A 16,986-nucleotide genomic window follows, 5' to 3' on the forward strand; every position below is an offset into this window, starting at 1 on the left:
ACAGAAACCCCCTGATTTTTCATCAATTTAAAAGTTTAACAGAGATGACTCATGTGCATTAGACATGATATATAATGATTTTTCGTTCCTAAAATATCCTTTTCTTCTCCTCTAAACACATTAGGAAAAATAAAATAGGTTGTAGGGGGGAACATATTGTTCTCGCCTTCTTCTGGTAAGGCTGTAATTTATCCAACCAAATATTGAATTGATAACTTAGTGAAATTAAATTAACTACAGTACATTAGAAACACACTCCAGGAAAAATCTCACATAAACAAGGAACTAAAACACACTACAAGGCAAAAAAAGTATAATAATAAAATGAATAAAAAAATAATAAATGAATGCAGAGATTGATTTTCATGGAAAAGCCAAATGCAACTTCCTTCATCAACAAGAAGATCCAATCATTTCACAAGAAGCCTAATCAAGTCGTAGGATTTTTCGACCGTGGAGACGAAGTCGATGAAGCAAAGACACATCACGAGCATCACCGTCTGCCAGATCTTGAGGTCGGCCAGTTATCAGCAAGTTTGCTTCCGATGCCGGAGCCGCCTCCAACGAAGGCGAATCTGCTTCCTCCGACCTCCGCGTTAGAACACAAACCCACCAACAAGCCTTTGCCTTTGGCTTCGACGCTACTATTCGTCTGCTCCACGCTCATCGACATGTTCTTCAAGTGCGGCCGCGTGCCACCTGTTTGATGAAAAGTGAAGGGCTCGGAGAATTCGGAGAATCCGCGTCGAACGACGCTGTTTTGCGGCGGAAACCTAAAACGAGTAAGAGAGAGAGACCCCAACCCTAATCAATCCACGTTGAATGAGAGGGACAAATTTGGGTTATCATAAAATTAATGTTTGAAAATGAAGGAGTAGATGTAATAAGAGCAGAACTACTCAAGGAGAATCGATGTAATTATCTCTTTAATTAAAATCAAATTATTTAGTTTATTACAAAATTGGATTATTTTGGAATTGTCCCTAATCCTTTGGATATGATATCCAGATATAGGCTCGAAGTTTTTAGCGAATATATTTTAGGTATCAATGATCACTACAAGAAAAACTTACTTCTAGCATCAGCCAAAAGTTAATGCTACATTACAAAAGTTGAAACTACATTGAACGTTAGTATCAATTTATTGTGACCAAACTATAGGAGCAAATAAAATTAAGAAGAGAATTAAATTGTATTTTTAGAAACTGAAAATATTTTTATCATATCTGATGCAAACAAACCTAAAAACCAGCTATATCACTCAACATGTTAATTTTTCTCCCAAGGTTTATAAGGTGTTTTAAGAGTTTAATATCTATACAGAAATATACAAAAAAGTTTACAAGAAAGAATATTTTTGCGCAAGATGGTTCGTATCTTGTTTCTTTAATGTTTCTTCTATTTACAGTTTTCATTTTCAAGTATTTGTTGTCTCACAACAGTTAAATTCTTTATTTTGATATTCGTATGAAGTTTTTGTGTTTGTTGAATCATTTAATGCTTGCATTAAATGTATGTTCATTCTTCATGCAAAATCTATGTTGATAGGCTAACACGTCTTGCACTTCGGCAAAAAATTCACTTTTTTCATTAGAGCATATCTACACCTAAAGAGCGCACCTTTTAATGAGGATCCACGCTTCCAAATTGCGAACTCCATTTATTCTTCACAGGACTTTGACAAATCCTAGAAAAATATTTTCTTTATGAAAGAATCTCAGACATAAAGTATTAAATAAAAATCTTAAATGTACTTCTTAGATGCTATGCTAGATCATCTTATGGATGTATCGTTTAAAAATACAGACACAAAGACATAGACCATGATTTGATAACTTATCAGACACATCTTTTACCATTTATATTTATCTGTATTAAATCAAAATAATTAAGAGTCGTGATTTGTCCTTAAAACATAAATATCTTTTGACTTAATATCAGTGCTACGTAACATTAACTAAGCTAACGCTGAAATAGAATCTATAACTATTAAAAAAGAGTTTGATAATGGTTGAAGCAAACTTAACCATTATGCCAATACTAATTTGACTACATGAAATTGGTTTCATTGGCCTTATGCACCATCCGAGGAGAACAAATCAATATAAGACATCCATCTTAGGGGGAGTTATTCATTTTCTTCTTTCGTGTTATTTTTATTCATTGTACTCAAAGCACATCATCTTGATATGAAAACCTTCTATGAATAAATGAAATGCTCTTTAGACTTTGTCCTAAAGTTTTATAATCTATATGCTTTGTCTTGACATATTTGTATTTGCTTCTAACTTATTTTAATATGTTTATCTTATTAGGCTATCTTGCATCATTTTAATTTGCATTTGTTTAACATCATAAAAAATTGAAAGATTGTTGAGTCATAAGACAATAGACACAAAATTTGCATTTGTTTAACATCATTTTAATTTGCAGTGAGACAGACACGTTATACAATAGACACATTATACAATAAATCAGACGAAAGCAGACAAATGTTAAGTTCTTATAAAATATTAATACTTTATTTAACACTCTATGTTTGATACTCGTTTTACAGGAAATGTGTTAGAAACCTTTTTTCTAGGATTTGTCAAAGTCCAAAGAAGTAAGAGAACAATCAATATTTATAAGTTCAAACATCTCAAAAGATGTTCCTTGCTACACCTACTGTGATAGACATGCTCTGAGTAAAAACACATGATTTTTTTGTTGAACATGCTTCAAGAAAGCTAAATAGAGTAATTTCTTAGCATGGACAAAACAAAACGTACATTTAATGCAAACATTAAATACCTCAACAAACAATTTTTCAAACGCAAGATCTCAATGAAGGAAAATTATCCATTTAGAGACAACATACACTTGTTGAAGATTACCTATAAATATGATAAGTTTGAAGAGTTGAAGTTACGAATCAATGTGCAAAAAAAAAAATCAAAATCTTTAGTTCCCTCTTCTCAAACTTTATCTCTATAAATTTTGAATAGTTATAATTTGTAAAGCTCTCAAGGTGTATCTTGAGAGAAAATATCAAGTGCTTCATTTGTATAATCATCTTTAAGACATTAAGAATTAGCCAATGAGCAAACTAACCAACATAAAATCTTTAGATATGTTTAGAGCTAGTAGTGATTTGATAGAACAAAAATACTAGGTGAAGTTTAAGCTTAGTGATAAGCTTAGGTTGTAAGAGTCAAAAGTAACAATGAATAATACTTATAACTTTGCTTAAAGTTAGTGAAACTTGATAGGTTATCAAGAACTAAATGTAATCTCAATGATAGAGAATAATTAGTATGAAATTCTTCGTATCTTATATATCTCTGTCTCTTATTTTTACTAACTTAAGGTTTCAATTTGATCTTGTTTTGAAAAAACGTTTTTACAAGATAATTGACATAGCCTGATCTTATATGTTTGTGAAAATTACATTATCTGCTTTCAAAGCTATATCGGATGATAACTTTGTTTTACAAAAAAAGTTTAACAAATTTATAAAATTATAATTTAATCATCTTTCTTGTGATATTTGCCTTGACAATAAGGGATAAGTGCTCTTGGATGTTTCGCAGGTAAGCTTGGTATTATTTACTCATTGCATATAGAGATTATGATGGTAGTTAAATTGGTGTAATTTTTTTTTACTTTAGTGTGATATAAAAGTAGTAATCTTAACTTTTCACAATAGTTATATCGTTCCTTGGAGGCTAAAAAACAAGTACAAAATTGCATGCATCAACTTGTTTGAGAATATGAATTTTTATTTTTCTCACGTATACATGGAAGGCAACACTCGTGCAAATAAATGAGCTCTATACCAAATTTTCTTTTGATGGGATACAATCCCAACTTTCATTAGTGAGGATTTCTTAAGAAATATATGAATAGGCCCCCTAATTATAGGTTTTGTTGATTGTAATCAACATATTACATTACATTATATTATCTTTGTCTTCAATATTTATTTTTAAAATTATAATATTTTATTTTGAAATTTACTGTTACATTATATTATGTTAATTTAATATACTTATGACTTTTAATATTGCTAGAAATTCTGAATGGAGAGTTGTTTGAAATGTGTGGGTTTAAACTTTGAAAAACATATGAATTTAATCTCTCCCCTTTTGTACAAATGATCATTTTAGGAATTAAATTCACATGTTTTTAAAGTTTGAGAACCAAAATGGATCATTCGTGTTAAGAGGAAAACTAAATTTACATGTTTTTAATGTTTAAGGATCAATATGGCTTATTTGCAAGTATATGAACTAATATCAAATTTTTCTAAAAGTATATAAACCAAAAACATATTTTATTGTTTTTAAGATTAACTAATATTGAACAATTGTGTGAATGAGAAAATTTAGCTTCATTAAAGAATTTAGGCTTAATAATGATTCATTTTTTCAGCTAACCATTATTATCTTTTTAAAAATTTCACTTAATTTTTTTTGTAATTTTACCAATCAAATTTTTAATTTCACCTGTCAATTATTGATACGTGTCATTACAACTTTTCTTAATTGAAAAGTTGGATAAAATTATTATGGAGAAGGAAAATTATAGTTTTAAATATTTATAATTGCATATTTACAATTGAAACTCTATATTATTAATTATTGTTAAAATAAAACAACTCATTATCCATGTAAAAAGTAAAGAAAAAGAGCTATGTAATAATAATATAAAATAATTTTATATCAATATTTGATCATAAATATTATTTTACTTTGTTAGTGTATCAAAGTTAAATCCTAATAAATAATATATAAAACATGAATTAAATGTTAGTGAAAAGTATATTAAAATTTTGCAATATTTTAATTTTAATATTGATTAAATTACTCATTTAGTCATTATTATTTTACGATTTATATCTTTTAATTTTTATATTTTGATACTGATTTTTTTAGTTTTAATTATCTTTTAGTTCATAAAGTGATATTTTTAATTCTTATAATTTGTATTTTAATTAATTTTTAGTTCTTACTATAAAAAATATAAAAATAATTAGTTATAAATTATCAACTATTTTTAATTACAAATGTTTTTGTGATAAATTAATTAAAAATTATTTCTAATATTTTTGTAGTTAATTATAATTGATAATATTATTAGTATAATAACTAAAAAATTAATCTCAAATTACAGGAATTAAAAAAGTTAAAAATATAAATTATAAAAATTAGAAAAACTACTTTAAAACTATAAAAATTAAAAGATAAACATGATAAAATTATAACAAACAAATAAGTAATTAAACTTTAATATTTAAATATGAGGTTAAAAATGAAGATATTTTCTTGTTCCGGTGCTGTTTTGATTTGACTCCACAAAATTAACACAATTTGACTCACTTACCCATCATTGGTGCAGGAGTCGCTCTCCCATTGGCGGATTTCAAGCCCTCATTCCATTCCGGTTCAATCTCCCAATAAATCCACCCGTACCGGTCAACCGGTTCAACCCCTCCTCTCTCTTTAGCAATCCCTTCCACTCCCCACTTTCCCTCCCACCGACCCACCCGGTTCCCCGACACCCCACTACTCCAGAGACTTCCTTTGGACTTTCATTTGGCGTGCATTTCAGCACCATTTCATTTCACTCTCATCTCGCATTTCATTTCACTTTCATTTGTTCTTTAAATAAATTCACCCTAAAATTTTCTTTTCTCCGCATTTCATTTCCATTTCAATTTCTTTCTCTCTAGACGTTACTTTCTCTATTCTCAAAGTCACACACAGCACTTTCTCTCTCATCTTAACTCTCTCCCATGTTTCCTCAGTTTCATCGATGGAGAGTGAAGCCTTAACTCTGCTTATTCCGTGTCCCAGATCTCGTTGTTGCTTCCGATTCTTTGATTCTTCGCTTCTTTCTTCTTCTCACTTCACATTCCGATTCGTCGCAGATTCTTTTGGTTTCTAAACATCATGATCGTCACTGCCTCCATCTGTAATCGGTGATTTTCTCTCTTTTCTCTCAGCTCATGAATTTTTCCTTTTTCTTTATTAGCTGATGAATTTACATGATCATCGAGTAAATCACTTTTTTTCCTTCTATTTTTATAGTTTGAATTGTTTTTTCTATTTTCAGTTTCTTTTTACACTTGTTTTGTTATTATGTTTAATCTGTTAAAGATGATTCTAGATTTACCTTAGATCTGTGCTCTAGTTGTGTTTCATTTTTTAAGATTAAAGGAATGCATTTATATATATATATATATATATATATATATTATAATTTTCAGCAACTTGTTTGTTAACAATACTTTAGTGTGGTTGTTATGCTTCCTTGTGATTTCTTATTAATTATTAATTTTCTTAATTAATTTTATTGTTTATGTTAAATATTTCCAATCATGCATGGTATTTGCTTAATCTGTTGTTAGAATCCATAGTTAACTTTTGTTTGATTGTGTTTTTTCTATGCTAAATTTAGGCATTTTCTTTAATTTGTCGATTTATTATTTTTTATGAATATTGTGGTCCAGCTAATTGAAGGCATGGGAGGTGGTCCAGAGAAATCAAAATCTCCTTCAACTTCGTCTTCCCTTTAGGTGTAAAAGTCACAGCTAACGATATAGAAATGAAATCGCTAACTGTTAACACTGAAGATTCTTTTTCCAGTTTACTGGAACTTGCTTCTAACAATGATATTGAAGGCTTCAAGGTCCTTTTAGAGAAGGATTCTTCTACGATCAATGAGGTTGGGCTCTGGTATGGCCGGCAAAACGGATCAAAGCAATTTGTTCTTGAGCACAGAACCCCTTTGATGGTTGCTGCCACTTATGGTAGCATTGATGTTATGAAGATGGTACTTTTGTGCCCCGAGGCAGATGTGAATTTCGCGTGTGGGGCGAACAAAACCACTGCCCTCCACTGTGCTGCTTCTGGTGGGTCTACCAAGGCTGTTGATGCCGTCAAGCTTCTTTTATCGGCCGGGGCCGATGTCAATTGCGTGGATGCAAATGGGAATCGCCCTATTGATGTGATTGCTGTTCCTCCCAAGCTGCAAGGTGCGAAAGCCGTTCTTGAGGAACTTCTTTCGGACAATGCTTCTGATGTGTCTGTTGGTGAATTCTCTGTCCCGGTGTCTGTTAATTCTTCCAGTCCGGGTTCTCCTGCCCATTCGTCGAATGGGATGCCGTACACTCCTTCGGTTTCACCGCCATCCCCCGTGGCTGCAAAGTTTACTGATGCAGCTATTTGCTCTTTGTCGGAGAAGAAGGAATACCCGATTGATCCATCGCTGCCTGATATAAAGAACAGTATATATGCGACTGATGAGTTTCGGATGTTTTCGTTCAAGGTGAGACCTTGTTCCCGGGCATACTCTCATGATTGGACTGAGTGTCCTTTTGTTCATCCCGGAGAGAATGCTCGGAGGAGAGACCCCAGGAAGTTCCATTACAGCTGTGTGCCGTGCCCTGATTTTAGAAAAGGGGCTTGCAGGCGTGGAGACATGTGTGAATATGCTCATGGGGTGTTTGAGTGCTGGCTGCACCCGGCTCAGTATCGGACACGCCTCTGCAAAGATGGCACCAGTTGCAATCGAAGGGTGTGTTTTTTTGCTCACACTGCAGAGGAGCTTCGTCCGCTGTATGTGTCCACTGGATCTGCTGCCCCTTCGCCCCGTTCATCTGCTTCAGGTCCTAATGTCATGGACATGGCTGCTGCCATGAGCCTTTTTCCAGGATCGCCTTCATCGGGCTCTTCCATGTCGCCGTCCCACTTTGGGCAGCCAATGTCCCCATCTGCAAATGGCATGCCACTGTCTTCTGCTTGGGCTCAGCCAAATGTGCCGGCTCTTCATTTACCAGGAAGCAATCTTCAATCTAGTCGATTGAGGTCTTCCCTAAGTGCTCGTGACATTCCACCAGAAGACTTGAACATGATGTCTGATCTTGATGGCCAGCAGCAGCACCATCTGAATGACTTGAGCTGTTACATACAGCCTCGCCCCGGTGCCAGTTCTGTGAGTAGATCTGGTCGGTCCAAGACCCTAACTCCATCAAATCTGGAAGAGCTCTTTTCTGCTGAGATTTCTTTGTCTCCCCGGTATTCTGATCCAGCAGCCGGTTCTGTGTTTTCCCCTACTCACAAATCAGCTGTTCTCAATCAGTTTCAACAGCTCCAAAGTATGTTATCACCTATAAATACTAATTTGCTGTCTCCTAAGAATGTTGAGCATCCTCTTTTTCAGGCTTCTTTTGGTGTCTCTCCTTCTGGAAGGATGTCACCAAGAAGTGTTGAACCAATCTCTCCAATGAGTGCTCGTTTATCTGCATTTGCTCAGCGAGAGAAACAGCAGCAACAGCTGCGCAGTGTTAGTTCAAGAGACCTTGGTGCCAACAGTCCTGCCTCACTTGTTGGCTCCCCTGCAAACCCTTGGTCAAAGTGGGGTTCTCCTATTGGGAAAGCTGATTGGTCAGTAAATGGAGACTCCCTTGGTCGTCAGATGCGAAGATCATCCTCGTTTGAGCGCAAGAACAATGGGGAAGAGCCTGATCTCTCTTGGGTCCAATCTCTGGTGAAGGAGTCCCCACCTGAGATGATCAAAGAGAAGTTTGCATCTCCTATGCCTACTGCATCTGCTGATGGACCGAATTCAAATTCCCAAATTGAATCCATTGACCATTCTGTTTTAGGAGCCTGGCTTGAGCAAATGCAGCTGGATCAGCTTGTAGTCTAGTCAAAATTGACCCTTTACATATCTTGTTGAGATAGGTATTTAATTTCGTAAGGTACATATTCTTTTGGTGAAATTTTTTGGGAAGACAACAAGGAAAGAAGTGTAGTAAAAGGAATGGAGGATTGGTTGGCTGCGAAGTTACCTGAAGGATATTCTATTTTTTCTTCTTTTTTTAAATAATAATTGTCATTCATTATTTTACTACAGAGCTTCAAGAGAGTTGAAGAAGCTCTCTCTCTTGGGGCTGAAATTCAATAGTAGGAGAAAAATCCTGTCGAGGTTATCTATTTTTCTTCCAAAACGGCCCCGTTTCAGGATTTTTCCCCTTGCTATTTTACTTGATTTCTGAGTTCACTATCAAGCAAGCTAGTTTGGTTTATAATGGAACAAAAACCATTATTAGCCTGCGTTTGTTTTGAAAGATTTTTCTGAAGTTCACTAAGTTAAGCCAAGTCAATGATTTGCTGTTGCCTATGGTTGAAGTTGTTTCTTTCTGAGGGAATAATTAGAGATGATCTGCACTGTTGAATATTTACGGCAGATAAATGAGATAGTGAAGTTTACATTGTTCTTCCTGTTAAGCTGTGTTACCTTGAATTGTACTGGTTATATATATCCATTTCGTTTCTAATTCAAATCAAATGTAATGTTTTTCTTTTCTTGTCTCTTTTATTGTCCTCTTCTCTCTTTTCTGTACCTACTTTCACATAATCTGTGTAACTACTAGCACACTGATGCATACTCTTCACTGCAAGTGTTTTAAAGGGCTATGGGGTGGCGTGGAATGGTTCTGTGGTCCTGCTCTGAAATCTTGCAATCTTTTTTATTTTTTAACTGTGAAACTAGTGTTAGGGGGAATATCTTTTTTGGCTTTTTTGTTGCTTTAAATGATAAAATTTCAAGATTTGGGGATATGGTGTTAATTATGTTGCTTCTTGGCAACACTGCAGAGTGGACTAGTGTCATGAAGGTGGTGGTTGGGTTTTTTATTGGGGGGATTCTTCCGTGCGCCAACTGTAGTTGGTGTTTATGGGTGCACCTACTTGATGAGCCGTATCAACAACTATATATGTATTTTTTTATTTATGCAGGTTAGCAAATTATAAAGGGTGTGCTTGGATGTCTGGTTATCCCTCAAAAATCTGTGACTGTAAATTTTAATCTGCAAACCTTAATCTAAACTGGTTGTAATTTTTCAGTCTATACTGCTGAGAAATTCAACTTATCCAACTACCCAAATAATTCAATAAAAATAATTTCTTTAGCAGTTATTGAACATTACATATCTTTCCTTTCAATTTAAGTTCCGTATGTGCCGAAATTGTCTCTGCGAATCCGTTCAACACCGTAACTGAAGAACCACTAGAGAGCTATTTTTGCTATCCATTGTGGTAGACATGCAGGCATGACGAAAATAATTGAGTTGATGAGGTACGGATTTGAATTTGGGAATTATTTAATTTTTTTAATTGGGGTTGTCACGGTTAATTATATTAATTATTTATTAATTTTTATATAATTTAAAATTATTTTTTTAATAATTTTTATAGATAAATGTGTTATAAATTCGTTAACTTTTAAGTATCGAATGAGATAATAAATTTTAATTGGTTCAATTTCGGGACAGGTTGAATGGAGAAGACAGCAGGTTTCTTTTTTATAAATATTTATGGATTTACTTTTTTTTAAATCGACTGAATTTTAGTTTGTTAAAATGAGGTTGAACTCACAATTTATTTTTTCTTTTTCCTTCTTTCCTAACGGACTCACCTTATATTTCCTGGATTCACTTGGTGAGATTATTTCCTGGATTTGCTTAATGAGATGAGATTTTATGTTGTAAATTTGTGATGGTCTCGAATTTTGAAGAGAACAGAAACAGGGTGAGTGAGGGGTGTTTAAAATCGTCTTTTCTCATGCGTCGAACACAGGAAGAATTTGGATATACTATTTCTGAGATGTTAAAGTGAGAAAGTTAATTTATTTACGGTTAAGTTTAAATTTAAAATCTGTTTCGTAATTTTTCCTATTACATTAAATTAGTTTATTTTTTAAATTATTATTTGAGTTCCTTATGTTTTAAAATATACTATCTTAGTGTTTAGGACTGATTTTAATTGTTGATCATTAAATTTTAAATATTAATTAAATTAAAAAGTTAATTAATATTTTTTTAAAAAAAGAACTTAAAAACTGTTTAAGGAATGATTAAACTCATGGTCCTTAAAATAAGAAATATATTTTTTTATCATTATATTTAAGTGTTTATTTGAGTATTTAACATAAAATATAATATTAATATAAGTTTTATGAAAAATATAATTTAAAATTCAAATTTTATTTTTTTAATTTATTATATTTTTATAATCTTATATATTATCTTTTACAACATAATATATGAGATTAAATTCGGTTTTATATAAATTTAATTTTTATTTTATATATTATATTTATCTTTTTAAATAATGTTTATGATTTAGTGATAAAATTATTTTATTCATGTTATTTATTATAATATAAATAAAAAAATAATGTCAATAAATTATCATAAATATTTTAAAAAATAAAAAACACTGTTATTTTATTTAATTATGTATATTTATCATATAATTTAATTCTTTAAAAAAATTTATATATGATTAAATAAAATTAAATATAAATAAAATATTATTATAATAAATAACAATAATATCTTATATATAGATAAAAAAAATAGTATCATTAAATTGTATATATAAATATTAAAAAGATAATAAAATTTTATTTTATGAAATTATAATTTATGTAAAAAGTTATACATTAAAGATAAAATTTATATTATATATTTATTTAAAAAATAAATTTTGAATAGTATGATAAAAATACATAAGATTATAAAAATATAATATAAAAAATAAAACTTATATAAGTATACATATTTTAATTTATGTGAAAATAAAATTTAATCTTATATATTATATTTTAAAAGATAATATATAAGATTATAAAAATATAATAAATTAAAAAGAATAATATTTGAATTTTAAACTATTTTTACATAAAACTTATATTGATTATATTTTACACCAAATATGTAAATGAGTACTTGAGTGTAGTGATAAAATGGTATGTTTCTTATTTTATTTTAGTCTTTTCTTAAACATTTTTTCAAGTTCTTATTTTTTAAAAAATATTGGTCAATTTTTTAATTTAGTCAATATTTAAAATTTAGCGGTTGAAATACATGAGATTCAAACAGTGAATTAAAAAATAGGAGGACTGATTTAGTATAATATATAAAATAGAAGGACGAATTTTGTAATTAAGTCTTATATTAATTTGATTTTTTTAATATAATTTATTTTGAAAGATTTTTTTTTCTAAATATAATATAATTTCAATTAACGATAAATGTTTTTTTCCTCTCTTTTTACATATTTTTTTCCACCAGTCAAATTCGAAAAGAGTTTAAAGAGGAGAAAATATTTGGACTATAACTATTTGAGTTTAATAATTTGTTTGAAGTAGGTATGGAATTGATTATTAACATTTAAAAAAGTGTACATGATAGTTTGTTCAGTTTTTTTTTTTTTTGTTTGTTAAAAACTTACAAAACTCATGGCGAGTGATATGACACCCAACTTTCTTTTAAGATTACTTTTTTGGGCCGTATTTTAAAATTACTCATGTTAAATTATTATTGTTTCAACTTAGAGAAATGTTTTAAAACAGAATAAAAAATTATTATGTAATATTATTTTATAAAACTAAAAATAAATAATATTTTTGAAATCAATAAACTTTCGTTTCTAAAAATTTGTTTTATAGACATGCATGGGAGTGTGGATAGTATTTCAGTGCATGGGTCCCAAGCTCTGCTTGAAGGGATGATTGCTTTGTTTATTGTGTTTGACAGGGTTGATACTTGATTTCAATACTTTTATTATGAGGTAGTTTTTAGGGTTCTTTATTACGTATCAATTACGTTTATAATTGTTCAAATTTTAATAATTTCTTAATTTATGACACATATACACATGTTTTTATTTTTAACAATCATAATTTTTATTTTTTAACCAATAATCATAATTGTGCATTATTTTTTTAATCTATATTCTCATTTTTAAAAATAAACAAATTCAATTTCTAAACTAAGTTGGTGTCGCAACAACCCATCGTTATAATAACTTCAATATTTTGAAATCTCATCCAAGCTGTAGGGTCTCTAAAATCTAAATTCGCATCGTTCACTTCTTATTTTAATTTTAGGCCAGTAAAAATAAATGAATTTCTCATCTCTTTCGGCTTAAAATATCCATGGCGCCAATTTTTTAAATTAAAACACTTGACCAAGTTTAATGTGTAAAAAAAAAATAAAAAATTGTATCCAACACCTGATCTGAACTTTTGGGTTTGGCGTTGGGGTAACGTGATTTTTTTTTTTCTTCTTTTGATAATGGGTGGTGGCATGTGCACTCTGCAACTTTATCAAATGAAATCGCGTGGTTCTGACTTTCGAGGCCAATAACGAAAAAGGCAAAGGAAAATGATAATGTCCTAAAGTCTATGCAAGTCTAAAACGTAAGCTAAACTTGCATTTCATTACTCTAAAAATTATTGCATAGAGTGAAGTGTGAAGTGTGAACATTGGGTTCATAATGTAGAATATAGGAGGTAGTAGGGCAAGCGCGGCGCAGGAATGATTAGGCCTGTCACAAATAATGTTATCTATCTTTTTCTTTCTAAGCAAAATTTATTAAAAACACTACCCAACATACCTTAGTACGAGTGTGTTTCAACTTTGAATCTCTGAAATACGATTTTGAATTTGAACTAGTGGACGAAGGAACGAAATTGAGAGAAAAGATTTTATTAAAAATGATTAATCAATTTTTTTTGTAGAAATTAATAATCATTAACAAATTAATGGATACGTCACATTGATAATATAGTTACCAAAACAAAATTTACTAAAAAAAGTACTTAAAAAGTCTAATATTAATTTTTTACTGTATTACCTTTTTTTAGTGAATGAAAGGGAAGAAAACCCCATTAGATGTTAAAACAGAAAAACCAACCCAAGAAAAAACATTGAACATTTTATATTTTAAAAAAATACCAAATATATGATTGTTTTTTTAATTCAATACTATTCAGATGAAAATCAGAAAGATTAACAAGAAGAAATTATATATAAAAAAATAAATACATCTTAGTCCAAGTTATAATGAGAGCTCCAAACCAAAGGTACAAATGATAGACTGCGTAGGAAATGATTTCATAATGACTTGCAAAGTGTAGGACAGACAAACCATATAATTTCAGTGTGTTCCTAAATGTCCTTGTTGAAGATGACAATAGATCTTTACAAAAGCTCCCTGCCAAAGCTTGAGCAATCAATCATGAGGCAACTCCATTAAGGGGAGCATTAGTGTTTATTGTAATGGAGTGGGAAAAAATCAATTTGGTTAGGCAAAAAGAGCATCCTTGGTATCCGTTCTCTCTTGAAAAGTTATGTAGTAGTGGAACAATTATTCTTTGTCCTATTGATTGGCTTTTTACTTGCATCAATTGAGAACATGCATAACGTTTCTACATTGGTAAGGGTCGGGATAATAAGGGTTGATTTTGTTTGGATTGCGTACTGATCCACTTCATGAGATAAGATTGAAGGATAAGATGAGAAGACTGTGTTTCTATCTTAGTTTTAGTCAGGCTGAGTATAAAAATTACGAGGCCTAAGGTAATTTTTTTAACTATAAAATTATTTATAAATAAGTATTCTAACATATGACTCTTAATATATAAAATAATAAATTCATTTAATTATCATTTGGCATTATGGATAAATAATATAAGATTTACAATGAAAACTATCACAATATATGTCTCCACATAGGTGACTTGACGGTTTTTGCACGTTTTATAGACTAGATAAATAAATAATATAATGTATATTTAATTTATCAAGGTCATTAATGTTAAAAAGAATCAATATTTATATGGTGAGTATATTATTTATAAAAGTCTAAACTATATTCTTTTTGTGATAAGTAAAAATATAACAATAAGATGAAAACTTTTGGATATGATCAAATACGAAACAAATTTATATATTAAAAAAATATGATATCATGGAAAATAAGAGCAATCATAGATGAAATTCAAATTTAATATATTACAAGCAACAATAAAAAGACAAATATGATAAAATATTTTGGATATAATAATATAATGTTATATGATAAATTGATCTAATAAGACATGAGGATGATGGATCAATTTTTATAATTGAGGAAACAAAATTAAAAAAATAAAATAAAAGACTAAAATGTCCCCATCCTTTCTACTAAAAATGACTACTATCTTGAAATAATATTTGTAGATTTTTTTTGTTTAATTTTAAATTAAAACTAATTTTAGATGCCATTATATTGAAAAGCCATAAAAATGGAATGATTCATCACATAAACTCAACCCATTACAATAAAAAATATCAAGTCTCATAAAAAGATTAAATATATTTATAATATTTATAGTTTATAAACTATAATTAAAACTAAAATTAAATTAATTTAAAATATTATTTAGTAAGTAATTTAAAACTATTTTTTTATCAAAATAATATTTAATAAATTAATTAAATATAATTTTGTATATTAATGAAAAAAGTTAATATTATTATATAGATATGAATCAATAAAAATTTTGTATATGATGTTATTAATAGATTCAAATATTATTTTATAATAATTATATTAACTAACTAGGTGTAAATTATTTTTTAGTAAAAAAATTGAGTCACAAAATATGAATATTATTCAAGAAAAATATCTATTTATGAAATTATTTAAAATTATTTTATACAATTTATAAGTAAAAATCATTTTATAGGATTTCAAAATACATTAAAATATTGTTGAGTCTTTAATATGTGATTGTATTAAATATTTAAAGAAAAAAGTTTTGTCGTCTAAAATGATTTTGAGTAGGATTGTTTCCCATCACTCATATTTGTGTTCTCTCTCATAAAAAATAAACTATTTTAATTTATAATATTATTGAGTCATGCACTCTTGTGAATTTTTCAAAGAAATTTTTTTATCATTCATACTAGTCTTAAGTAAGATGGTATATGTGAACTATATTTCTGATTTCTACCATAAAATTAAAACTAATTTAAATTATGATATTAGTGAAAAATAATTTAAAATTATTTTATACTAAAAATATATTTAATAACTTAATTCTAAACCTAGAGTTAAATTTATATAAAGCATAAATTTGATTTAAATTAATTTTTTATACAAATCTCAACCTTATAATATAAATATTAATCAATAAATTTTTTATTTATGAAATATTAATTTTAATTTTTACAATTTGTAAGTAAAATTAATTATATATAATTTTAAAGTAAAAAATAGTTAATTAAATTATAATCAATTTTAATAAGTAATAAGTAATTATATAAATTTTTCATTCTTTTATTAAGAGTAATAGATAGATAAATTAATAAGATATAAGTAATAAGTAGTTATATAAATTTTAAAGTAAAAAAATGAATTTAATTAATTAAAGTTATAATATTAAAAATTAGAGAGAAAAAAGCTAGAAAGAAAGAGAAAAATTTTCATCTAGTGGACACTTTTCCAACCAAAACTTTGTTTTATTAAGAACAATAGATAATGATGTGAGTAATTTTACTTATATAATTTCTCACTCATATAATCAATATGAAGTAAGAGAAAAATATGATCAAACATTTATTTTTTAAGTCTATTTTCAAGTATAAATTCAAAAAGAGTATAAAATGATAAATATTAATATATAATACCATATAATTGTTAATTATTTTATGTTATTTATTTTTGATATAATTTAATATGTAGTAATTTTTCAATACATTTATTATCAAAATTAAATTTAATTTAAATTTATTGAAATAGTGTAAATTTTATTAAATAGATAGAAAAATGGAGAAGTGAACTATTTTGGAGTAGCTATATTATCTCCTATTTTATTAGCTAGTTTTCTCAATGTCTATTTAATAAAAATAGTAATCAAAAGACATTCAATCATAAATATCTTTTATAAAAAATATTTATAAAAAATTAAATTTTAAAATTAATAATTCTCCATTAATATTTAATTACACTGAATCATATATTAAAGTTTTGATTTGATGACTCAAAATATTAAAATGAAGATTACATAATTAAATTAGATCGATGATTATTGTAAAATTAAAATATTGAGTTGATTACTCTCAAAGGTTCAAGACAAGTTTAATTATGTATATAAATTGTATTT

The 16,986-nt window shown here is 28.6% G+C and overlaps 1 protein-coding gene across 1 annotated transcript; it reads left to right on the top strand.

Annotated features, from left to right (window-relative positions):
* Positions 1–5,665: 5,665 nt before the first annotated feature.
* LOC100791328 (zinc finger CCCH domain-containing protein 30) lies at positions 5,666–9,359 on the top strand. The gene is made up of 2 exons (XM_014765704.3): positions 5,666–5,962; positions 6,494–9,359. The coding sequence occupies exon 2, from the start codon at positions 6,589–6,591 to the stop codon at positions 8,692–8,694; it is 2,106 nt and encodes a 701-aa protein (XP_014621190.1). The 5' UTR covers positions 5,666–5,962; positions 6,494–6,588; the 3' UTR covers positions 8,695–9,359.
* The last annotated feature ends 7,627 nt before the right edge of the window (positions 9,360–16,986 follow it).

The sequence above is a fragment of the Glycine max genome, chromosome 13 (assembly GCF_000004515.6).
Source record: "Glycine max cultivar Williams 82 chromosome 13, Glycine_max_v4.0, whole genome shotgun sequence".
NCBI lineage: Eukaryota > Viridiplantae > Streptophyta > Magnoliopsida > Fabales > Fabaceae > Glycine > Glycine max.